This window comes from Nyctibius grandis, chromosome 4, assembly GCF_013368605.1.
Source record: "Nyctibius grandis isolate bNycGra1 chromosome 4, bNycGra1.pri, whole genome shotgun sequence".
Classification (NCBI taxonomy): domain Eukaryota; kingdom Metazoa; phylum Chordata; class Aves; order Nyctibiiformes; family Nyctibiidae; genus Nyctibius; species Nyctibius grandis.
This window is the reverse complement of record NC_090661.1, coordinates 21,495,294-21,521,895: the sequence shown is the minus strand read 5'-3', so window position 1 is coordinate 21,521,895 and position 26,602 is coordinate 21,495,294. Positions and strand designations below refer to the sequence as shown.

The 26,602-nt window shown below is 42.2% G+C and overlaps 1 protein-coding gene across 3 annotated transcripts in view; it reads right to left on the bottom strand.

Moving 5' to 3' along the window:
• Nucleotides 1–26,602, bottom strand: part of PDHX (pyruvate dehydrogenase complex component X) — a 73,009-nt gene that overhangs the window by 27,132 nt on the left and 19,275 nt on the right. For all 3 annotated transcript variants that reach the window (XM_068400173.1, XM_068400170.1, XM_068400171.1), the window contains 4 exons: nt 25,781–25,986; nt 22,878–22,976; nt 10,340–10,523; nt 8,607–8,754 (listed from right to left, as the gene is read on the bottom strand). In XM_068400173.1, the coding sequence (XP_068256274.1) occupies nt 8,607–8,754; nt 10,340–10,523; nt 22,878–22,976; nt 25,781–25,986 (637 nt within the window). The remainder of the gene's footprint in view (nt 1–8,606; nt 8,755–10,339; nt 10,524–22,877; nt 22,977–25,780; nt 25,987–26,602) is intronic.

Below are 26,602 nucleotides of genomic sequence, written 5' to 3'. Positions count from 1 at the left end.
ATGACTTTGAGATTACTAATTCACAAAGTGTCACTGGTCAGAAGTATTTATGTGAGTTTGGAGTCTATATTTCATTGACTTGAAACTGACAGTTGTCTCCTAAGTGACAGAAAACAACGTTTTGCTCTCTACCAGATTATTTATTACAGATAAGTTATTTAATGCACATTGTGCAATGAATACTTTGCACCTAAGAATAAAGAGGCAAACTAAAGTGTATATCTCCCTGGGATACTGTCGTGGAGGCACCCACAAAGTAGACAGGGCAGGCACTTAAAATGAGATTTATTCTAACCAAAATTACTTAGCACTCTGACGAACAATAGTAAACCACAAGTCTGGAAGTCAGGCAGGAATAATACTACACAGCCACCTTAAGAATTCCTAAGTTTTGGAACTTCTACCCCAGACATACAATGGGTGAAGCAGAAGTGGTCTGACCCGGAGGCAGTCGCAGAAAGGCTGGAACAAAGCTGCGAATTTTTTGGGATGGCAGCGGTAAAGGAACAATGTGTGCCATCCTAGGTGCCTGTTTAATTCAGGCGCAGGGCTGTTCCAGAATGTTAGAATTAGAAATAGATTGTTTGAAGAGAGAACTGAAAAAAGAAAGCAAGCATGTGCCTCTGCTGGAACAAAAAATTCAGATCATGCTAGCACAAGCGAAAAAGCCCCCCAGCATTGTCCAAATCCAAAAGTTAATCACGGGCACAGACTCTGAGGATTGGGATGGGGACATCTGGGGAGATCATGATAAAATAGTTCTGAGGAAAGGCAGGAACTGGAGGGAAAAGAAGTGTGACCCCTTATTAAAACAGAGAGGCAAATGGGTCCACAAGGTGGGAACTCCCGAACCACCGTCCATATCACCCCCTGGTTGGGACCCGAGCTCAGTGAACTCAAAGCCAGGTTCTTGCACAAGCCGGGTGAAACCGAAACTGAGTATTTGTGGAGAGTCTCTCTAATGCGGGGATGATCGGATACTGATAAGTGATGACGAGGCAGGAGGGTTTTGGGGCCCTGGAGTGTTTCTGAGTGATGGGCTGGCAGGCAACCTGTTGATCATGTCCCAAGTGGCTTATTGGGCTGGGTGTGTGGACCCCGAAGAGCGAGGGGAGCCTGTTACTATACAGGTAAAATGACTGTTGGAGTTAGCAGAAGGAGTACAAAAGGCTGTGCGCATCCAATCAATGTATGAGAGGGGGTGGTACGGGGTACCAATTGCCGCGCCAGTAGACCCCAGACACCTTAGACCACTCATTAGAGGGCTACAGGGCACTTCAAAAATACATGCGCAGTCTCTCAGAGAAAGGATTCAGAGGGCCATAGAACGCAATCAGCAAAACCCCCAGGGTACGCCCGCGCACGTGCTGACTTGGGCAGAGACATTACACAATCTAGTCACTCACGGGTGTGAGATGGGATGGGCTGATCCTGGCAGTGGCATAGATGGGAACAGGAGGGTATGACAAGCCAGTCGTAAACCTCACCCCGACTGCCCGCCCCTGTGAGTCTGAACCCTCCTGAGGTAAACCAGACTGAACCTATGATCCAGGAAGGAATGACCTTTGGTGAAAGGCGTTAGCGTTAGGGGTACCCCAGGCAGTGCTGCATGGGCTACCCACCGAACATATCCGGAAACTGTTGGAATTACTAGAGAGGAAAACTAGGGGCCACAAACACGGGCGTAGCACAGTTAACTCTTTCACGCACCTGCAAGAGGAACCAACAGGTTTAAAAAACTGTAAGTTACGGTTTGGGGTTCAGACTGCCCACTCTGCATGGTGAATTCTTGCCAGTGGTCTGCTGACAAGGAACCTTACAAACATATTCCTGTATATCCAGAGCGAGTAAGTTTTGAGTTCTTAACTGACACAGGAACCCAAATCTTTACCAATGATATGGATGAGGGGATCGAGTGCACCCTCAGTAAGTTCACAGACAACACCAAGTTGGGCAGGACTGTTGATCTCCTTGAGGGTAGGACGACTCTGCAGAGGGACCTCGACAGGCTGGATCGATGGGCTGAGGCCAACTGTATGAGGTTCAACAAGGCTAAGTGCCAGGTCCTGCACTTGGGCGACAACAACCCCATACACTGCTACAGGCTTGGGGAAGAGTGGCTGGAAAGCTGCCTGGCGGAAAAGGACCTGGGGGTGTGGATCGATGGCCAGATGAATATGAGCCATCAGTGTGCCCAGGTGGCCAAGGCAGCCAACAGCATCCCGGCTTGTATCAGAAATAGCGTGGCCAGCAGGACTAGGGAAGCGATCGTCCCTCTGTACTCGGCACTGGTGAGTCTGCACCTCGAATACTGTGTTCAGTTTTGGGCCCCTCACTACAAGAAAGACATTGAGGTGCTGCAGCAAGTCCAAAGAAGGGCAACGAAGCTGGTGAAGGGTCTGGAGCACAAGTCTAGCGAGGAGCAGCTAAGGCAATTGGGGTTGTTTAGCCTCGAGAAAAAGAAGCTCAGGGGAGACCTTATTGCTGTCTACAACTACCTGAAAGGGGGGTTGTAGAGAGGTGGGTGTTGGTCTCTTCTCCCAGGTAACAAGTGATAGGATGAGAGGAAACGGACTCAAGTTGTGCCAGGGGAGGCTTAGACTGGATATTAGGAAAAATTTCTTCACTGAAAGGATTGTCAGATATTGGAACAGGCTGCCAAGGGAAGTGGTAGAGTCACCATCCCTGGAGGTATTTAAAAGACATATAGATCTGGTGGTTAGGGACATGGTTTAGTGGTGGACTTGGCAGTGCTAGGTTAACGGCTGGACTTGATGATCTTAAAGGTTTTTTCCAACCAAAACAATTCTATGATTCTATGCTTCTAAATCAGTGTTTTAAACAAGCAGTAGGCAGATGAGCTCAGAATCAAACCAATGAGAAAAGCCATCAATGTAATAGGGATAACAGGTGCAGCAGAGATGTTTCCGTTAGGCCAAACACAGTTTTGGCTGCCTGGGGAAAAGCGGATGACGGCAGTGGAAGTTGCCCTGAGCTCTTATAAGGGGAACATACTTGGGTTCAATATTTTAGCGGGTAAACGGTGGCACCTGTCCAATGGCCGTGTGTGGAGTTTCGAAAGCTGCGGGGTGGAAGTCACTCACATCAGAACCTTGCAGCTCATTCCCACACTGCCACCATCCAGCGTAACCTGTGTTTCCCAATAACCCTTGCCAAGCGCAGCATAACGGGGCGTTATGGAAGTCATTAATGACTTGAAAAAAGACAGACAATAAGCCACACCCATTCTCCCTATAATTCCCCAGTTTGGCTGGTTCACGATGGTGACTAACTATTATCAAAAACTGAATAGTAAAATTCCACCCTTACCTGCCGCTGTCCCGAGCATAACGTCAGTGATGATGGCAATGGAGCCAGCCACCCAGCCATGGATGGTCACTTTAGATGTTAAGGACGTATTTTTTACGATTCCCCTAAAAGAAGAGGATAATCTCATTTGCCTTCACTTGGGAAGGAGCACAATACACCCTTAACAGACTACCTCAGGGATACAAACACTCCTCTACCATTGTCCACAATGCCTTAGCTAAACTTCTTGATACCACAGAAGTGCCATCAGGCGTCCACATATATCAACACATAGATGATATTCTAGTTGGCGGAGAAAACAAAGAACAGGTAGGGCAAGTGGCTGAGGCCATCTGGAATCTGCTAACTAAGAACGGGTTAGACATGCTGCTTTCCAAATGTCAAGGTCCTGGACAAGAGATTAAATTCCTAGGAGCTTGGTGGATAGCTGGTGCAGTTGTGGTACCTGATGATACACTGTCAGCTATACAGAAGGGGCAAACTCCAGACAATAAGACAGAATTACAGCAGCTGTTAGGTACATTGGGCTATTGGAGGAAGCATATACCTGGGTTCTCAGTGATTGCCTGCCCTTTGTATGCCCTGCTGTGGAAAAACAGGGCATGGATTGGACTCTACAACATACAGAGGCCCTTAATGTCCTAAAGGATGAACTTAAGACTTATCAGAGGCTGGGTCCACTACACTCACAAGACCCGTTGAGGGTAGAATGGGGGTTTGCAGAACATGCCTCCTATCGCGGTGTATTCCAAAAGGAACAGAGTGGGCTGGGTAGACCTTTATTATTCTCATGTACCTCCTTTAAGGAAACTGAACAACTGACTCCTCTCACTTATCATGGCAGTCAAGGAAGCAGAGAAGTTACATATTTCGCAAGATATTATAGTGCAAGGCCCTTTCCCTCTGCTGAATTGAATCCTCAAGGGATCACCCCCTCCCAAGCGGGTAGGCCAAAAGGCCACAGTATGGAAGTGGTATGCCTACCTAGGAGGAGTTAGTCAGTTACTGCAACTGAAAGAGGGCCCAGTTAGGGTCTCTAAGTTCCAACAACCTGTGAATCCAGATCGGTTTTGTTAGGCCAACCCTATAGACCTTCCCCGATCAAAGAGGTGCCTGAACTGACCGCAGGCTCAGATACACAAGGAGTGTGGTTCACAGATGCATCTGCCCATCGAGTGGGATCCAGGTGGCAATATAAAGTGGCAACACTGGAAATTGGTACTGGGAAAATGATTACGGAGGAGGTAGCGCACAGGTGAAGAATTGCGTGCCCTCCTGCTGGCAGCAGAGAATGGTGCCACCATAATTTACTGATTCCTATGCAACCTATAAGGATGCCACTGAATGGATATGTCAATGGAAATCCAATCAATGGGAAATAGGCCGTACAAAAGTCTGGAGAGCCATAGACTGGCAGCTATTGTTAGAAATAGGCAGATCATGACCTCTAAAGGTGGGGTGGGTAAAAGGACATGCAAGAAATGGAACCCCCGATGTAAAATGGAATCAACAGGTGGATCATCTAGCCCAAATTAAGGTAGTTGATAGTGACAAGGAAGATTGGAGTTGTTTGGCTGAATGGTTGCATATGAAGCGAGGTCACCCAGGGAGAACTGACCAACGAGTGTTGGTCTCGGGGATGGCCAGTGTCTACGAAAAGATGTGAAACAGTTCTTACAGCTTGTCTACAATGTCGGATAAGGCTTAAGGACAACCACCCAAATCAAGCCCCAGCCCAGCATATCAAACAAGACAAGGCTCTTTGGAGCACCTGGCAAACTGATTATATTGGTCCTTTAAAGCTATCCCATGGAAAGAGATATATTTTGGTAGGGGTAGAGGTGGTGTCAGGACTGGCTACAGCTACAGCTGTTAGTACCACTACCAGATATCAGACAGTTCAAGCACTGAGAAAGTGGTTTAGTATTTTACCCACTCCCGAGTGCATTCAAAGTGATAATGGGTCACATTTTACAGCCACAGTGGTGCAAGACTGGGCTCGAGAGGAAGGCACCAAATGGGTGTTCCATATACCATATTATCCTCAAGCTAATGGCATAGTCGAATGAATCAATGGTCTGATTAAAAGACATGCTGACATCTCACACCACAACTGGGACATACGGTTGCCACAGGTGGTCTTTATCGTTAACAACTGCTGGGGAAGTTATGGAAATCCCAAAATTTGAGTGTTTTGTCCTATGAGACCATTAGCGGGCGTCAACCCTATACCAGATGATAAAAGGGACCATTTCTCGCTACTATGGAGGCCGACCTGTAATGGTGAAGCTAACCTCCATTGGCATTATACCCATGACCCTGGCAAAACCCAGAGGCTTATATGCCTGAGAAGACCTGGATGGGAGCAGAAAACCCCACTGTATTAGTGCTCAGTGGATAATCCCTGACGTCTAACCCTGAAGCCTGGTTTCAAAGCCAAGCCGAGCTCTTTGTTTTCTTACAGGACAATGGAAAAACAGACCACCTTGGTGCTCCTACTGGCAATGGTGACAACCAGGACCTGGATGACAGGGTGGTGGCAACAGTGATAGCAGGATTCACCCTAATATTGAACTTGTATTTTTCCTACCCACTGATGACATCACAGGGTGGGGACTGGAATGGCACTATACTATGCTCTAACATTTCATGAGGAACTGCCAAATATGGTGCTCAGTGGACACTGATGCTGTATTAGATTTGATGTTACTAAAGGAGAAAGGTGTATGGGGAGTCTTAAACCTGTCAACAGACAAGTGCTGCATCCACATCCCAAACGTGTCAATGCTACCTCAGGATCAGATCAACAAAATGAAGAAAGTGGCAAAAGACTCAGAGGCAATTGTTGCTGTACTGGGGACTAACTGGTTGGGGAAAGTTTTGATTTTCCTTGTCAGGATGGCTGACCAGCTGTCTTTGTTTAGCCTGCACCCGGAGCTAAATAACAGTTTTTCTCTCACCCAATATCCCTTCCCCAACCAAGGAAGGAAACTGGGAAAAACAATTCTCTCTCTGATCTTATTTCATTACAGTCCTTTAAATTTTTGTTCAAGATGTGTATTTAATGGAAAATAGCCTTATAAGTGTGATGGAAAAAAAGAAACATTACATTACAAAATAATTTTTTCCTCAGGCTTAAATATCTGAGTCAAAAGATACAATTTTCAGAAAATCCTCTAACTTAAGTTGAGTTACTGAAGAGCAAGATGCCCTAGATTAACAGAAGTCTAACTTACTCAGTTGTAAATCTGGCTTGATCAAATTAACTTGCAGATATCAAAGCTTTATGAAAACATTGTGTCCATATTTCTGACACTGGTATTTATAAATAGGTTGCACTGTGTTGGTATCCTCTTCACAGAATATTAAACCACCTACCAAGTTAAAAAAAAAAAAAAAAAAAAAAAAAGAAGGAAAAACGATAGTAACTGCAGGCAATTGCAAGAACTGACCCAATATAAAACAATGCTTTCCTACAGAGTTTCCACAGGTTTTGGTTTAATACCTTCAGGAACTATGAAACTGGAGCCACTTCCTGTAGACAACATTAAAATCAGTATATTGAATATTTCTAAATATAATAAAATTTATTTAAATTAGGAAGATTATGATGTTAAAGTAATAAAAATTTTCATTCAGGTTTTTTACCCAACTAAGTAGAAGTCCTTAAACAAAAAGACACTAAACAAACAACACTTTTGTGGTATTTTGCGTGAAAATGAAGTAACTGCTTGAAGAGTGTTCTATTGAAAAATCCTCTTGTTTTTTTAAATGTATGCTCTACATAGTTAATTTTGAAACTATTAAAACATCCTACTGCACAGTACACTCAGCTGATTTTAGCAAGAATAAAACCAGTTTTAGCAAAAACAAAACAATCTTTGATTATGACCTTAAACTTCGTGAACTTTTTCTAAATAAGTCACTTCAGTGAATACAAGTTGAGACAAAAGGAAAAATTACACAAACATTTCTGTCTAAATAAGACACAGTGGATACATTATGAAAATTGGGATTTACACATATATATATTGGGATTTATAGCTTTTAATACAATTCTTATTCACAGAATCACACAGAATCACAGAATGTTAGGGATTGGAAGGGACCTCGAAAGATCATCTAGTCCAATCCCCCTGCCGCAGCAGGATTGCCTAGACCATATCACACAGGAACGCGTCCAGGCGGGTTTTGAATGTCTCCAGAGAAGGAGACTCCACAACCTCTCTGGGCAGCCTGTTCCAGTGTTCGGTCACCCTCACCGTAAAGAAGTTTTTCCTCAAATTTAAGTGGAACCTCCTGTGCTCCAGCTTGCACCCATTGCCCCTTGTCCTGTCAAGGGATGCCACTGAGAAGAGCCTGGCTCCATCCTCATGACACTTGCCCTTTACATATTTATAAACATTAATGAGGTCACCCCTCAGTCTCCTCTTCTCCAAGCTAAAGAGACCCAGCTCCCTCAGCCTCTCCTCATAAGGGAGATGTTCCACTCCCTTAATCATCTTCGTGGCTCTGCGCTGGACTCTCTCTAGCAGTTCCCTGTCCTTCTTGAACTGAAATAATTATTGTATATTTTAAAATTACGCAGTTTTCTGTGGGACATATTTCTATTCCAACAGCTTAACATAGCTTTAAGCATATACATAAATTTCAGTAAAAGACATACCCCTGCCTCCTTCACATTAATACCATTACTTTGCTTTCAGGAGGAATCTACCATGCATTGGCTGACATGTGCCAAAAATTTGCTTCCTTTCCTCACCACGGATAAAGCCATTCTCACCCAGAATTTGAGAGACTGCTTTAGCTTTCCTTTTCCAGTACACTCAACAAAGAGGCCAGCAAAACTAAATTTTAAGATTGTACCTAGAAGGACAGAGCATGAGTGTACTTAAATTTGAAGCTTCCCCTACTATCTTTCACATGAATAATTTGAGATTTTAACCATCAGGAAGCTAAATATAGCTGCATCTGGATGGAAGGAAACAAAAACCTACTGGACAATGCGCAGTCCTGTGTTAAACTGCAGTTGTCTACAGCGTCTTGTGTTAGTTGGCAAAGTAACACCTCTGTCTTCCTGTATCTTGATAAGTTGTCCAATTCAACAATCACAGGGAACTACAGCTTGAGTACAACATACAGAATACCGAAAAAGATTATTTGAATGCATAGTGTTCTGCCTATACAAAAATCTACATCTCCTGGGCAAGATTATGTAAACAAGACAAACTATGCATTAGTACCACATGCTATATTAAATCAGTTTAATCACTAACCTTTGGCTAAATTGTTTCTTAATTTCAAAATAGCATCAATGTCACAGTCAGCAGCAGCATATGCATGAGGTATAGTAGTTTTAGACTCTGTTAATCTCTTAGCAATAACTCTTCGGATGTTGCTAGCTGGGATTTCTGTGAATGTGCCCTGAAAGAAAACATATGCAGCATATTAAATATCAAGAGAGCAAACATACTTCCCCTTTGCTGAAATAGGACTCCAGCATTGATGGTGACTCTTGCTCACTTCAAACATCCCCTAGATATCAAAAAGCGATACATTCCAACTACTGAAATTAATATGATTAAGACCGTTGAGTATTCTAGTCTATTCCACTTAACTGTGATCATTACAGGAGGTTTTATAGAATAAAGACAGATTCATTTTACAGTATAGAATTAATCCTACTATTCTAGCAGGCTGCTTAAAAAAAAAAATTCCAAATATTCAGGTATTAATTCTCAGCCAGAGTATATTAGCACTATTCCATCTGCCAGACCTGGCATATTTAGCATATGCTTTGTTCCGTCTAAATTATAATACAATATTCCCTCAGTAAGCTACTGCTTTTTCAGTTCCCTGAGTGGTCCCTTAACACAGGCTTTACTGCATATCTTTTTTGCTATTCTTCTCTCTCATTCCAGATATATTCAGTAATGCTTCAACGCAGAAGTTTTCCCAACCTCTTCATAGAAGCAAGCCAGCTTTCAAGGTATCTCTTGAAATATCAGTGAAATATCACAGAAAGCAAGAAAAGAAGTGATTCAGTAAAACATTATTTTGTATACCTAATCTACAGCACATATACTACATACTGAGTAGTACTCAACACACAACAAATTGCAATATGTACATTCTGGTACAATCATAGAAACATTTTTTTTCTGTAAAGGAAAAATATCTAAGTTTGAGATTTCTGTGCTTTGGCTCTTTGTACAGTATAAAAAAAAAAGCAGCATTTTCTGAATATTATGAATTGCAACTACATGATAAGCTTCAGCCTGTAAAGATACTTCAAATTTAGTTCTAGAGCCAGAAAGGTTTTCCCCCCCATTTTTCACAAAAGCTTTTCAATTTCTACTAACGTGCATGCATTTCAGCATGGGCATTTATTCTTTAAAAACTAATTTCTAGTATTTCTAACATTTCAAATTAACACAGAAACTGTATTTAGGTGCTACCATTTGCAAAATTACTCTTCAAAGCAAGTACTAAGCCCTTCCCTTCCTCACTTCTTGATAACTCATCAATGGACGTTTACATAGACTTATATTGCAGGAAAGCAAACAAATGAAGTAGAGTAAAAAAAAATCAGGATTCAAATTTCTCTGAGATTGGAAATACACACTGACATACTGATCCTGCAGGGACTGAGGGAAAGGATGTGTTGTTGATTTCCAAACTAGTGGCATCTTCTTGTTTGGGGACTGAAATAAAACTGCCGCCTCTCTGACTTTTCCTCCTTCTAAGGCCTGCAATGTAAATTTTTTCATGGCTTCAATTTGCAAGTTACACAAAGTAGTGTGCAGACCATAGTTTCAAGCGTTCTGCATTTTAAACTACACTGCTTTAGAATCACTCAAACATACTAAAAACTGCCCATGACTGGGCTTGGCATCTGGGTGGCCTTAGCTTCCTTTGCCCCTCCAGTTCTGGAAATCTCATATGGCTACTTAAGCAGGCATAGCAATATTTAGCTGTAGCAATGTTGAGGACTTAACAGACACGTTACCACTGCAGCAGGTTGTCCTGGTGTGGAAATTGGTGGAACTGCTGGCCTTGGATAAGCAGAAGTCACAGCTGTTACTTGAGAAGCAGAAGGCACTGCAGTAGGCTGGGGAGGAGCTGGAGAAACCACAGGTTTCAATTCACTGGGTTTGCCCTTCCGCTTCTGTTGCAGAAGTTTGAGAGCATCCCTGGCAATTAAACACAGTGAAACACTGACAACAAAGAAACTATTTCAAAAATTCCCCAAAGTAGTACTATTCCATCACTTATTTTAATTAATTAGCCACTTGTGTGCATTTAAATTTCTGTTGTTAAACTAAACATTAAGAAGGTGATTATTATTAACTGATATGAACTTTGTGTCTCTTTTGTGATATCTTTTTAGTAAATTCTCATTAACTTCTGTGAATAAAAGCACTTGAATATGCAGTAACAGAAAACTTTTGTTAGAGAAGCATAACATTCATCATCCCTAACTGTGAATGTACAAGGTAATTTGTGAATTGCACTAGCAATTCTAAATAAGACATCAGAGTACACTTACGCAGACTATAAAGTCTCAAATAAAAGCTATTTCATCCATTATATTTGTAATCATTTAAATTTAACGTAAGTAATCAGTGGTCACAGAAAATTGAGTAGTACATTTATCATTCATTTCTCTATACCTTTCTGACATAAATATGCACGAACAGGTGTAGATAGTATACAAGTCTATACTTCATAAGCAATTTGAAAGACAGCACCACACTAAAGAACAAAAACCAAAAACTGAGTAACATCTAACAGTCCCAGGTGTGGCTGAACCTCATCTACTCTATAAGCCTTCTCCCAGGGTCTTTATACCGATACACCTAAAAGCATAAAACTTCCCTCTTCTGGGCACGGTATGACAGACATAAGTAAATGCCCATCTTTAAGCTATAATACTACATCCACCCTAGGTGCACTGTATTTATAAAGCAACATGCTAAACATTAGCATCTACGAGGCCAAACAGAAAAGACTGCATTTACACCACCGCTTCCAATTGCAAGGGAAATAAGCTATAGTAAAATTTCTGTTTTGCAATTGTAACTGCACGTATACTAGCAACTTGTAAGAAGAGCTGTAGAGTCATAGACCTCCTCTCTTTATGCTCCAGATCTGATAACAAAAGTCTGTATCACATACCCTAGATAAATCTCTATCACTTCATGAAGACATCACCACAGCATGTACACAAAGGTTTATGTACAGTTTTATTACATAAACTGGCAGAGGAAATTAAAAATAAATGTAAAAATCAGACTACTTACAACCATACCATGGCCTCAAAACATAAGCCATAAATACTAAACAACAAAGCTATCTAATTTCATTAGATTACTGCTTGAGTGAGAGTCTATTCTTGAGTGAGAGTCAATAGTTTATGTGTTATTAATTTTTTGTAGAAAGGACAAAATCTCAGAACAACATTATGCATTCTTATTCTTCCTTACAAAGTAGCACTCCAGAAGCAAGAACTGAAAGCTCAGAAGCTCTGTATGTTCCATATAATGCTTTTACTGATAACTGACTTGCTTCAACTTATTTTTAGCTTCAATACATACTTCAGCAAATGATTTAAAAAATAAAATTACTGAGCTCAAGATATAAATTTCTCATTATTAAAGTTGTTACTTGTTTTCCCAAATTAACATGTTAGCCAAAATTTGTTTTAAAAATAAGTGTTTAGAATTTAATGTAACTACTATATTGGGGAAAAAAATTGAACTTCCTTGCATGAAAATCATCCCCTAGCATTACAATTTGAGACAATGTCCTGGTTTCACTGGGATAAAATCATAGAATCAATTTTCTGTTACACTTTGGTTTAGTTCGTGGCCAGCCATGGTATGCAGGTTTCCATGGTGATCAAGGCCGTTAGCAGTTTTGAGTTAGCCAAGTGCTAAAGCTATGAGGAGCGAAAGCCAGGGCAGCTGACCCAGGCTGGCCCATAGGTGTATTCTACACCATAAACGTCCACCTTCATTATAAATTGGAAAGTTTGCTATGGATGGCCCTGGCTCTTTGCTCTCTTCTCTCTCTCTTCTCATTGGTTGCTAGGCCTGGAGGGTCTCACCACCACTATATGGGCGAAGCAGAACTTTGTGTATTTTGTGTTAGCATTAGCATTGATATTGGTTTTCTTATTTTATTACATCTGTTTCCATTTCATCCCACAAGTCTCCCTCCTTTGCCCGCTTCTCCTTCGGGGCTGAGGAAGGGACATTGGATGATAGAACAGCTGGCTATTGTTTAGCCCTGAGTATGGGCTAAACGGAGACAGACAAAAAAGTAACTGCATCACATAATGCAACTTTCCTAGTTAACATATTAGAAGGTACCAAAAATTACTCATGGGTTTTAACTTGGCAGTCATACGACAGACCATCTGCTCATTATATTCCATAATACAGAAAATAAAGCTTTTATAGCTTCTTATACATTTTAAAGCTAAGGAAATGCTTTAAAATTACTTCCATATAGTATACAAATAAAAAAACCCAGATAGCCCCACCTTTCATAGCCAAGTCAAAATGCTTTAATAATTTTTGTGGCTTTTAGTGTATTAATGGAAAAAATGTGTTGCCAAAATTGACCTTATTTTTAGATTAGAAGATTCACTCAGGAGTTTTTGAAACTCATGTTTAAGTATGAGACATAAATATATATAAAATATACATATATAAAAATTTTATTTAATATATATTTTTATTTTTATATATTATATAAATATCTATTATATACACATATAAAAATATTTCCCCCACCACCAATTCCATATGATTTAACTGATCAAGAAAAATAGGTACAGCAATGTTATGACTGTCATGAGTGCAAGGTTGGGAGCCTGCATATAAGTAGAGTTGGAGGAGGCACCAAAGCAAATCAAATTAAACAGACTTCAGTACAAGTCAGGCAAATAGATATTTTATTAGAACTGAAAAAGGAAGGGTTGGACACATCTTTCCAACCACTCTGTTACCTCTATCAACACAGGAGAGTAATGAAGAAAGAAAAGAGAGGTAACAAACACAAGAGAGCAGTCTGCTCCCCAGAAAACATACCAGAGCTTGGTAGACATTTATTAAACACAAAATATGCCTTATGAAACTCTTATTATTCGAAGTATGCAGATCCTGCCAACTCTGTAACACTTCAGTTTACCACTACTACAGAAGTGTGTAGTCTTTCCACTTCATGTTAGCCTGTCTCAAAGAGGGAAAAGGATCTTTACAGAGGAGTTAGCAGGGCTCATTGAAAGAGATTTAAACTAGTATTGAAGGGGGAAGGGATTAAAACCAGGCTCACTAGAGACAAGCCTGGGGGCAGCACGCCAGTGTTTGAGGGATGGTGTGCTAGCAAGGTCCTTCGGTCTGCCGTCTCAGTGGAGGCAGGGGATGGAGATCTGTGCAGCAACAGGGACGCAAGGGTTAGTGACGGTTTAGAAACCATGGAAGTGCCTAAGAATGGTCATGCAGGAATTAGGGCTTCTCCCCCTGCAAAGGTGGTGGGATGAACAGCCCAGCTGAAGTGCATCTACACCAATAAGCGCAGCATGGGCAACAAACAGGAGGAGCTGGAAGCCCTTGTGCAGCAGAAAAACTATGGCATAGTTGCCGTCATGGAAACATGGTAGGATGATTCACGCAACTGGAGTGCTGCGATGGATGGTTATAAACTCTTCAGGAGGGATAGACAAGGTAAGAGAGGCAGTGGGGGGGCCCTGTATGTTATGAAATGTTTTGACTGTCTAGAGATTGAGGATGGTGATAACAGGGTTGAGTGTTTATGGCCAAGGATCAGGGGGAAGGCCAACAAGGCAGATACCATGGTGGGAGTCTGCTATAGACCACCCAAGCAGGATGAAGAGGTAGATGAAATATTCTATAAGCAGCTGGGAGAAGTCTCATGATCAGTAGCCCTTGTTCTCATGGGAGACTTCAACTTACCAGATGGCTGCTAGAAATACAATAAAGCAGAGAGGAAACAGTGTATGAGGTTCCTGGAGTGTATGGAAGATAACTTCCTAACACAGCTGGTGAGTGAACCAACTAGGGAAGGTGCCCCACTGGACCTCTTGTTTGCAAACAGGGAAGGTGCTTGTGGGTGATGTGATGGTTGGAAGCTGTCTTGGGCATAGCAATGATGAAATGGTAGAGTTTTCCATTCTTGGAGAAGTAAGGAAGGGGGTCGGCAGAACTGCTACCTTGGACTTCCAGAAGGCAGACCTTGGCCTGTTTAGGAGCCTGGTTGACAGAGTCCCTCGGGAGGCAGTCCTGAAGGGCAAAGGGGTCCACGAAGGCTGGACACTCTTCAAGAAGGAAATCTTAAAGGCAGAGGAGCAGGCTGTCCCCATGTGCTGAAAGATGAGCTGGTGGGGAAGACGACCAGCCTGGCTGAACAGAGAGCTTTGGCTGGAACTCAGGAAAAAAAGGAGAGTTTATGACCTTTGGAAGAAGGGGTAGGCCACTCAGGACTACAAGGACGTCGTGAGGCTATGCCAGAAAAAAATCAGAAGGGCCAAAGCCCAGGTAGAGCTTAATCTGGCTACTGCCGCAAAAGGCAATAAAAAATGTTTCTATAAATATATTAGCAACAAGAGGAGGGCCAAGGAGAATCTCCATCCTTTACTGGATGCGGGAGGAAATATAGCAACAAAGGATGAGGAAAAGGCTGAGATGCTTAATGCCTTCTTTGCCTCAGTCTTTAGTAGTAAGACGAATTGTTCTCTGGGTACCCAGCCCCGTGAGCTGGAGGACAGGGATGGGGAGCAGAATGAAGCCCCCATAATCCAAGGGGAAATGGTTAGTGACCTGCTATGCCACTTAGACACACAGAAGTCTATGGGGCCAGATGGGATCCACCCAAGGGTACTGAGAGAGCTGGCAGAAGTGCTCACCAAGCCCCTTTCCATCATTTATCAGCAGTCCTGGCTAACCAGGGAGGTCCCAGGTGACTGGAAATTAGCAAATGTGACATCCATCTATAAGAAGGGCCGGAAGGAGGATCCAGGGAACTACAGGCCTGTAAGCCTGACCTCGGTGCCAGGGAAGATTATGGAGCAGATCATCTTGAGTACCATCACGTGGTATGTACAGGACAACCACATGATGAGGCCCAGTCAGCAGGGGTTTATAAAAAGCAGGTCCTGCTTGACTAACCTGGTCTCCTTCTATGACAAGATGACCTGCTTACTGGACGAAGGAAAGGCTGTGGATGTTGTCTACCCAGACTTTAGTAAAGCCTTTGACACAGTCTCCCACAGCATTCTCCTGGAGAAACTGACTGCTCATGGCTTGGATGGGCATACACTTCGCTGGGTAAAAATCTGTCTGGATGACCGGGCCCAAACAGTTGTGGTGAATGGAGTTAAATTCAGTTGGCTGCCGGTCACAAGTGGTGTTCCCCAGGGCTCAGTATTGGGGCCAGTTCTGTTCAATATCTTTATCAATGATCTAGATGAGGGGATTGAGTGCACCCTCAGTAAGTTCACAGACAACACCAAGTTGGGCAGGACTGTTGATCTGCTTGAGGGTAGGAAGACTCTGCAGAGGGATCTTGACAGGCTGGATTGATGGGCCAAGGCCAGCTGTATGATTTTCAACAAAGCTAAGTGTCAGGTCCTGCACTTGGGGCACAACAACCCCATGCACTGCTACAGGCTTGGGGAAGAGTGGCTGGAAAGCTGCCTGGTGGAAAAGGACCTGGGGGTGTTGATCGATGGCCAGATGAATATGAGGCAGCAGTGTGCCCAGGTAGCCAAGGCGGCCAACAGCATTCTGGCTTGCATCCAGAAGTAGTGTGGCCAGCAGGACTAAGGAAGTGATCATTGCTCTGTACTTGGCACTGATGAGGCTGCACCTTGAATCCTGCTTTCAGTTTTGGGCCCCTCACTACAAGAAAGGCATTGAGGTGCTGGAGCAAGTCCAAAGAAGGGCAAGGAAGCTGGTGAAGGGTCTGGAGAACAAGTCTTATGAGGAGCGGCTGAGGGAATTGGGGTTGTTTATTCTGGAGAAAAGGAGGCTCAAGGGAGACCTTATTGCTGTCTACAACTACCTGAAAAGGGGTTGTAGCAAGGTGGGTGTTAGTTTCTTCTCCCAGATAACAAGTGATAGGACGAGAGGAAACGGCCTCAAGTTGCGCCAGGGGAGGTTTAGATTGGATATCAGGAAAAATTTCTTCACTGAAAGAGTTATCAAGCAGTGGAACAGGCTTCCCAGAGAAGTGGTGGAGTCACCATCCCTGGAGGTATTTAAAAGACAAGTTTAGGGATATGGTTGAGTGGTGGACTTGATAGTGTTAGGTTAACGGTTGGACTTGATGATCTTAAAGGTCCCTTGCAAACAAAACCATTCTATGATTTTATGAAAAATCCAAAGAATGGCAAAAGTAAACTGAGTATTTTGTGCTCAAAATATACTTTGTCTGAAACAGACAAGTTAGAGGTTATACACACACCTAAAAATCACTGAGGATCCAATGGTGTAACAGGAGATGCACAGATTGACACTAGCTTCCTCTGGTGGCATTCATTGTTACTAAATTGTCCCAATCCCCTTTCATCTGAACATCCAATTACTCAATTCATAGAAGATTTCCTGGAAGAGGGGAAAAAGGTGAGCAGAGAATGTTACATATCAGAAACTTGTAGGTATCAGACACCATCAACGTTATAGAAGGAACTCATTCCTCCATAATGGCAGCTGACAAATTGCACACAGCATAGATCCCACTGTAAGTCTGCACTCAATATATACACATGAAATGACTCTCTGGAAAACCAGCACTACATGTGTGTGCTGTGTAAGCTGAAAATGCAAATGCCTGAGCAGCTCTGAGATCCCAAATCACACTAGCTTAGTGACAGCTGGTAGGAAGGTACAGATGGGAAGAATACGGCCTCACAAAAACACAGTTATTATTGGGTACCTAGCCCCCCCATCTTTTTATGGTTGCATTTATAAATCTCTAGATCACTAATAAATAGGATGAGAAAGGGCAGAAGTAGTCTGAAACAATCAAGAATTTTAACATAGCTCTCCCAAACACAGTGTCTAGGAACATGATGCAATCTTTGATGGAAGTTGTGGGTTACTTTGTGCCGACACATCAATTTTCTAGTATATTTCTGAAGAAAGCAGAAGATAGTGCTTAAAAATAAATAAAAAAAAAAAAGGTGCCACTCCATAAAACAAAAACAAGCAGGAAAAAAATGACAGTAATTCAGCCTTGCACAGATAAGAAGTAAGGAAGGGGGAAATGAAGTATCAGCCTACTAAGGGAGTAGGTTATGACAGAGAAAGCTATTAAGTGAAAGCTCCTATTGCTGTTAAAAGTTTTACAGTTAATTGAATTTAAAGATAGAAAGTTGGGGGCATAACTCACTATCTTTCTTTGTTTCTTGTAATCTGGTGAGTGTAACTCCTGTTTAATAAGGAAACTCAGAGTTCAAAAGTCAAAAGTGAACTTGCAACACTCCCTCAAAGAATCAATTGCTAGTCTACTTGGAAAAGAGACTATGAGTCACTCAGCTATAAATGATGGCACGTATTTTAACAGTAATCTCAAATTAGCAAAAGAAATATTTCCCTGAACATGTGTAGCAGGTCTCTACAAAAATCTGCAAACATTTAATTTCAAACTCAACATAACAGCAAACCCGTAGGCATCTGAAAGATTAACACCATTTCAAAAGAATGGTTAAAAAAACCCCAGACAGTCTGTATCTTAAAATGACATTTCAAAGTCGAATCTTTTGTATGGAAGAAAGCAGTTTTGAAAAAAGAAGATTTTGTTAGATAATTCTCATAGCTACAGAAAAATCTTTGCCACATCTCCATGACAACTAGGGAATGTTAATTAGGTAGTCCTAGAGGGTCTCCATCTGCCATAGTTTAGTAACACACCATAAATTACCATTACATTTAGATAATTAGAAAAAACTCTCTCTGATAATTTGCTGTTACGTAGGATATTATATCTATTCAACTCCTTATTTTATCTCAACTCAGCCAAAGACCATAGGAAAAAGAGTTTTGAAAAAACAGCAGACTTCCACTTTCTGCTTCTCTGGGTTCAATTCCAAGTTACACTGACCTGGCTGTCTTTGAATGGAACTAACATTACAGCAGCTAACAAGGTCTGTGTAGGTGAATGATGGCATTTGTCAAAAGGAATAATTCTACTGAGAATAAAAATAAGTATTCCTGCCAAAATCCTCATCTCCAATAACATAGATGCTCACGTGAAGACGATGCACCATTTCAAGGCTAAGGGTTCTGGATCTACCACAACACATTTTTATACACAGGTTCCTCACTCCAAGGCTTGAGTGCCAACCATTACATCAGAATACTCAAAAAGTATAGTAAACTACGAGAAGCCTGATCATAATTGATGAGAGAAGTCCTAGGGCAATCAAAAAGGATTTCAAAGCACTGGGGCAACCGGTTGAAGGGACAGGAGCACAGTTGGTGTTTTCCTCGATTCCTCTCATAGCAGGCAAGAACACTGAAAGCAGGAGAACCCACCTGAACAACACATGGATTAAAGACTGGTACCATTGGTGGAATTTTGTATTTTTCGAACATGGGGCTGTTTACATAGCACCAGGCCAGCTTGAGACAGATGGGGTTCACCTGTCTAATAAGGGCAAAAGGATTCTAGCCTGTAAGTTGGCAGGGCTGATTGAGAGGGCTTTAAACTAGGCTTGAAGGGAGAGAGGGATAAGACCTGGCTTGCTGGAAATGAGCCTAGGGGTGGAATGCCAGAGTTGGGGGAGAAACCAATAACCCAGCTGAAGTGCATCTACACCAATGCACACAGCATGGGTAAGAAACAGGACGAGCTGTAGGTCATTGTGCAGCAGGAAAGATATGACATAGTCGCCATCACGGAAACGTGGTGGGATGACTCGTATGACTGGAGTGCTGTGATGGATGGCTACAAGCTTTTCAGAAGGGACAGGAGAGGAAAGAGGTGGTGGGGTGACTCTATACATTAGGGAAAGTTTTGACTGTATAGAGCTTAAGGATAGTGATGATAAGGTTGAGTGCCTATGGGTAAATATCACGGGGAAGGCCAGCAAGGCTGATATCCTGGTGGAAGTCTGTTATAGACTACCCAATCAGGATGAAGAGGCAGATGAACTATTCTACAAGCAGCTGGCTGATGTTTCATGATTGCTATCCCTTGTTCTAGTAGGAGACTTTAATTTGCTGGATGTCTGCTGGAAACCCAACTCAGCGGAAAGGAGGCAGTCTAAGAGGTTCCTGGAGTCTGTGGAAGATAACTTCCTAACACAACTGGTTAGTGAGCCCACCAGGGGAGGTGCCCCGCTAGATCTGCTGTTTACAAACAGAGAAGGTCTGGTGGGAGATGTGGTGGTTGGAGGCCGTCTTGAGCACAGCGACCATGAAATGATAGTTTTCTTCCGGAGGGCAGACTTTGGCCTATTTAGGACACTGGTTTAGAGAGTCCCATGGGAAATAGTTCTTCATAACAAAGGGGTCCAGGAAAGCTGGACATATTTTAAGAAAGAAATCTTAAAGGCGCAGGAGCATACCATCCCCATGAGCCAAGAGATGAGCCGTGGGGGAAGAAGTCTGGCCTGGCTGAACAGGGAGCTTTCGCAGGAACTTAGGAAAAAAAAAAGGTTTATGATCTTCGGAAAAAGGGGCAGGCAACTCAGGAAGAGTAGAAGGATGTTGTTAGGTCATGTAGAAAGAAAATTAGAAAGGCGAAAGCTTAACTAGAACTCAAGCTGGCCACTGCAGTAAAAGATAATAAAAAGTTTTTTTATAAATACATAAACAACAAAAGGAGATCAAGGGAATACCTCCATTCTTTTTTGGATGCAGAGGGGAACATTGTGACCAGGGATGAGGAAAAGGCTGAGATGCTTAATACCTTTTTTGCCTCACTTTTTCACAGTAATTCAGGAGGAAGTAGTTAGTGAACTGCTGTGCCACTTAGACGCTCACAAGTCTATGGGACCGGACGGTATCCATCCAAGAGTACTGAGGGAGCTGGCCTAAGAGCTTGCTAAGCCGCTCTCTGTTATTTATTATCAGTCCTGGCTAACTGGGGAGGTCCCAGATGACAGGAGGCTGGCCAATGTGACACCCATCCACAAGAAGGGTCGGAAGGAGGATCCCAGGAACTACAGGCCTTGTCAGCCTGACCTCGGTACCTGGCAAGGTCACGAAACAGATCATCTTGAGTGCGATTACACAGCACATAGAGGACAACCAAGGGATCAGGCCTAGTCAGCATGCGTTTGGGAAAGGCAGGTCCTGCCTGACCAACCTGATCTCTTTTTATGACCAGGTGACCCGTCTGGTGGATGAGGGAAAGGCTGTGGATGTAGTATACTTGGACTTCAGCAAAGCCTTTGATACTGTCTCCCACAGCATTCCCCTGGATAATCTGGCAGCCCACGGCTTGGACAGGTGCACTCTTCGCTGGGTTAAAAACTGGCGGACAACCAGGCCCAGAGAGTGCTGGTGAACCGTATCGCATCCAGTTGGCATCCGGTCGCTAGTGGTGTCCCCCAGGGCTCAGTACTGGGGCCAGTTCTCTTTAATATCTTTATCAATGATCTGGACGAGTGAATCGAGTGCACCCTCAGTAAGTTCGCGGATGACACCAAGTTCGGCGGGAGTGTTGATCTGCTTGACGGTAGGAAGGCTCTGGAGAGGGATCCGGACAGGTTAGATAGATGGGCCGAGACCAAAGTTCAACAAGGCCAAGTGCCGCGTCCTACACTTTGGCCACAACAACCCCATACAGCGCTACAGGCTGGGGGAAGAGTGGTTGGAAAGCGGCCCAGTGGAAAAGGACCTGGGGGTATTGGTGGACAGCCGGCTGAATATGAGCCAGCAGTGCGCCCAGGTGGCCAAGAAGGCCAACAGCATCCTGGCTTGTGTCAGGAATAGTGTGGCCAGCAGGACTAGGGAAGTACCTGTCCCCCTGTACTCAGCACTGGTGAGGCCACATCTCAAGTACAGTGTCCAGTTCTGGGCCCCTCACTTCAAGAAAGATGTTGAGGTGCTGGAGTGAGTCCAGAGAGGAGCAACAAAGCTGGTGAAGGGTCTAGAGTGTATGTCCTATGAGGAACAGCTGAGGAAACTGGGATTGTTTAGCCTGGTGAAAAGAAGGCTCAGGAGAGACCTTATTGCTCTCTACAACTACCTGAAAGGAGGTTGTAGTGGGGTGGGGGTCGGCCTCTTCTCCAAGGCAACTAGTGACAGGACTAGAGGACCTAGCCTAAAGCTTCGCCAGGGGGAGGTTCAGGTTAGACACCAGGAAAAACTTCTTCACAGAAAGGGTTATTAGGCATTGGAATGGGCTAGACAGGGAGGTGGTGGAGTCACCACCGCTGGAGGTGTTTAAGAAAAGACTAGATGTGGCACTTAGTGCCATGGTCTAGCTGACACAGTGGTGTTAGGTCAAAGGTTGGACTCGATGATCCCAGAGGTCTCTTCCAACCTAGTCAATTTTGTGATAACTCACAGGTTTGTAAACAAACATTCTTTAAATGAAAGATGGGGAAAAAAACAAAGATGGCAGAAAAACAGAACTCTGCATTTCTTACCATTAATAAAAAAGGGAACAAATTAAACCCTGATAGACTTCATAACCAAACTTCAGTGAAAGAAGCAAAAGATCTGAACTCCCCAAAGAAAGAAGCTGAACAAAATAGGCCACTGGTATTTTATTTTGGCTCTGAATACATCTCTGAGTAGCAAAAAATCTTGAGATCCACAATAGTAGCTAACAGTGGTACCTAGGAATTGACAGTCACCATTAGGCTGAGCTGCAGAAAATGCAACAGCAGTACCATACAGCTCAGATGGGATATAAAAACAAAAATATTTTTTTTAATTAAAAGCTTCTTACAATATTTCCTAACCTATTCTCCATATCTTCTCAACAGGTTTTTCAAATTTAACTAAGCCATTCCCCCATAGAAAAAACTGTAACAAAAAGCTGGCTCATGTTTATGGAGATTGCTCTAGGTTCAAAGGAAGAAATAAGGGAATATGAGGTTGTAGCTTTATTGAAATATCTTGTCCTGGTTTCAGTGGGATTTGGTTTCAGTTTGTGGCCAGCCATGGTGATCAAGGCCCTCAGCAGTTAAATCCAGGGCAGCTGACCCTGGCTGGCCCACAGGTGTATTCTATATCATTGACATCAAGCTCACTATAAGAGAGGGTTTGCTGGGAAGAGGTGGGGCTCTTTCTGCTCTCCTTGTCTCTCCTCCCTTCTCCCTCTTCCTCATTGTGGCTCCTAGAGCAACTTGCCAGTGATCTGTGGATAAGTATACTTGTGTCTGTTTTGTGTTATCATTTATATTGATTTCTTCATTTCATTAAATCTGGTTAACTTCATCCTACAAGTCTCCCTCTCTTTTTCCCAATTCCCTTCCTCATTTGGGAAAGGGACATTGGGTGAGAGAAAAACTGCTATTGTTTAGCCCCGGGTGCAGACTAAACGAAGACATATCTACGTACTCTTTAGTGAAGATTCCTCGAGGCCCAGAAGGTGTAATATTGCTTGGATCTAGTCCATGTGTTTCCAGAATGTTGCGAGCTGCAGGACTTAAGCGAACCCTAAAGAAATACGGGGAAAAATAAACTATTTAAACAATAAGATTAACTTGTTTCATTTAATATATATCAAGAGAAACTACACAATACATGCTCTATTTCAGAAGCAACAGCCGAGGAAAAGAGAGTTCTGTACAAAGGCTGTGATCCTAACACTGAAGTCAGACCATGCCCTTTCACCAAGTTTTAATGCAAGGTTGAATTTAAAAACACAATAATGACCTCAAAGAGATCAAAGTAAGAGTGGAAAACTAATCCCCAAACTTGTGGATTCTTCTGGAAAAGGGCCATCAGTAAAGATCCAAATAAATTTTTTAAGACCAGTTTGTTACAGTAACATTAAAAAACTAGTTTTAGGAGCTCAGACAAGAGAGTTGCTCATCTCTTATTTGTTTGCCTAGCTGTAATTGCATCATTAATGCAGCTTAATTCTAATTATAACATTACCTTTGCCCGAGCTTCAATTTTATTTTATAGGATTGATTTAATGAAATGGCTACTTTTTCAGAAAGCAAAAGCCATACAGATGTAGCCACATAATTCAGTATCTGCTTTAGAAGACTAAATATTAAGCCCTTCAACACTCAAACATTTTAGTCAGCATATACCTAAGACATACTAGTAAACCTGTACCTTCCATCTTGACCTAGATAGGTTATGCTCAATAGCAACATTTCTGCCTGGGAACAGAAACAGTGATCAACTACAAAACATAGCACCTAGCTACAGAGCATCCAGTGAACCTTAGCATGATTTGCTTTCTGAAATGAGGAAAACCACCAATATGTAGGGAAGAGATTTCAGAATTCTTAGATATAAAAGCAGCAACATTTTCATAAAAGAATAAACACTTGGTTTGAAGTCTTTCCACAAAATCTCCAATTCATTATTTGCTAAAGGAGACAATATTTACATCAGGTTGAGTTTTAAAAACTGTCCATAAGCCTTTGCCAAAAAAAACAGGTCATAAATGTTCACTTGATTCCAAAGATGCTGATAAATCTCTAATTAAGAGTTGCAGTGAAACAGATGCACTTATGATGTTCTTTGGTTCTAAAATGCAAGACGTAATGCTTTCAAGAAGCCTTTTCTTGGATCATCCTCCTACTACAGGTAACGTTTGGTCAATAACCTCAATTAGTTGTCTTCCACTTGCATGAGAAGAGCCTAAATGCTGACAGCAAACCGGATAGAAAAGGTAACAAGGTTTAAAAAAAAAAAAAAACAAACCACAGAAAACCAAAAAAAAACCCAAACAACCAAAACCAAACAGTTTGCATAACACGTGCTACCAAAAATAGTTTCCTATTCTTTTCTTTAATAGGCTGTAATTTTACAGCTTTTGTGTTATCACAATTCACTCCAAATAAGGAGTGATACCTCCAAATACGGTACATCCTGCGACACAAACCAGTGATTTATAGATTACGGTTGCCTGACTAACAGTTTGGGGTTAATTTACTCCCCCTCTAAGATGTTTGCAATGCTGTCCTGGTTTGGCCTAAAACAGACCAATTTTCCTTTCAGTGATTTTTCCTTTCAGCTGGGCTTCTTCTAAGTAACTGCACTTTCGGAAATTAACTGCATGTTTTGCAGACAGTGTCTGCTTCCACGACTGATAACGCTCAAAGTTTATAGTTAACACTGAGGCACCTGTAGGGATGTTATGCAGAAAGGCTCTTGCTGTACTTATTCCTAGAGAAACCATGGTCACTGCTAAATTCCTCACTGATTACAAGTAAAGAGCCACAGAAGGGTGGCACCTCCAGGGAGGAGCAGACAGAACAGGTGACCCAAAATTGACCAACGAAGGTATTCCATCCCATACACGTCATTCTCAGTTTAAAGCAGGGGGATCATGAGGGTGTCGCCCCTTTGGCTATGGCCAGTGTCTGAAGAGGACTCTGTCCATTTTCCTCCTGCCCCCGATCCCGATCCGTGCATCCCTGAATCCAGTTCCCGTCTGTCACTGGGTCCAGCCTGGGCCTTCCCGGAGCCTGCCCTGCAGTGCCAGTGGTGACATGACTGACATCGGGGGAGCTCGATCTTGGTTTTGTATATATTTGTATATATGTAATTATTTCTATTATTATTATACTCTTTTTCATTATTATAGCTTATTAAAACTGTTTTAATTTTCCAACTCGTAAGTCTCTCTCCCTTTTCCCTTTCCCTTCCCCTTCTGGAGTAGGGAGGAGGGTTAATAGAGAGCATCTGCCACTGGTTTAATAGCCGGCCCAGCCTTAAACCGTGACAAATGCTTAGAGTACCCTAACAGATCAAAATAAAACAAAACTAACAAAGAGCACAAAACCCCACAGTTTCAAGTTTTTCGCATGACATGTTATGAAAATAAGAATAATTTTTTTCTAATATCAAAAGTGCAAGAGCTTGGAACGGTTTTGGTGTGTGCCATTTGTTTGTTTATTTTTTCTCCTAAAAAAGAAATAGAAAACAAGTTATAGGTAAACTGAGCATCTGATGCATAAGCCTTAGTGTCCATCGTATATAAACACAACTTCTTCCTAAACTAAGCTTAGAGTCCTTCATAAAGCAATTGTATGTCAGAATAAAACACATCCATAGAAAACATTCTAATAAAACTATGTTGTTTGAATTGACTTAATTGGGCTTACAAGCAAAGAAATACTCTGGGCAGGCAAGCTTTACTACCTCACACATACGAAAACACTGTCTTAAACTAACAGCTTAATACTAGGTAAAAAGGAATGAAAGATTCTTCTTGGTTCAGCTCTATTGATCTAACTAAATAAGAGTTTCATTTCATAACAAACATAGAAACTCACTGCAATGTTCCAGGTTGATGTTCCAGTTTAGAAGGGGCTGAAACTGAAGGACCTGGAGGAGTTGAGGTAAGTGCAGGTGCTGGTGGAGCCAGAGAAGATGGATCACTACCATCAGCTGGTATTTCAACTTGCTTCCAGTCCTGTCCTTCCTCTACCAGCAGACCAATTAGTGAGCCCAAGCGTACATTTTTGCTTCCTGCTTCCACCTAAATTTAAGGCAATGAGAACATTAAGCTACATATTGTGCTGTCTAGACTAATACGACTAAAAATGGTAGATGTGAAAATTTCAGGCATATTAATGACACTTCATCAAGAACATATATCCCATTTCATTCCTACTGTTAGTAAAATGACTCATGACTGAAATTAATTATAGTTGTTATTACAAGGTGAGGAATATTAATTTATACCCCAAAATCCCATACCTCTAAAGTTAGCATTAAGAAATCAAAGTAAGCAAGGTACAGACTACTGAGTACCTCCAAGAATAAAGTCACACTAGCTACTGAAAACAAATGTGGATGCCTAATCTTTGTGAACAGAGCCTGAAAATTTTGCTGGACACATTGAGCAGATATACTTTGAGGTATCTACCCTGTATCTAGCAGTGTTACTTTTTAAAACACAAGCTTGTAAATTCAGAAGCTAAGGGAACAAAAAAGACCAAAATCCCCCACAACAACAACAGTGCCCCATTACTTCTTTTTGAAAAAGATAACATTCGCTTTCCAATAACATTCGCTTTCCACTAACTTCCACCTCTAAGTTTGTCTGTTTTAACATAACTGGTGCCAAATAACAAGTCTGTCCACCAAGAAAG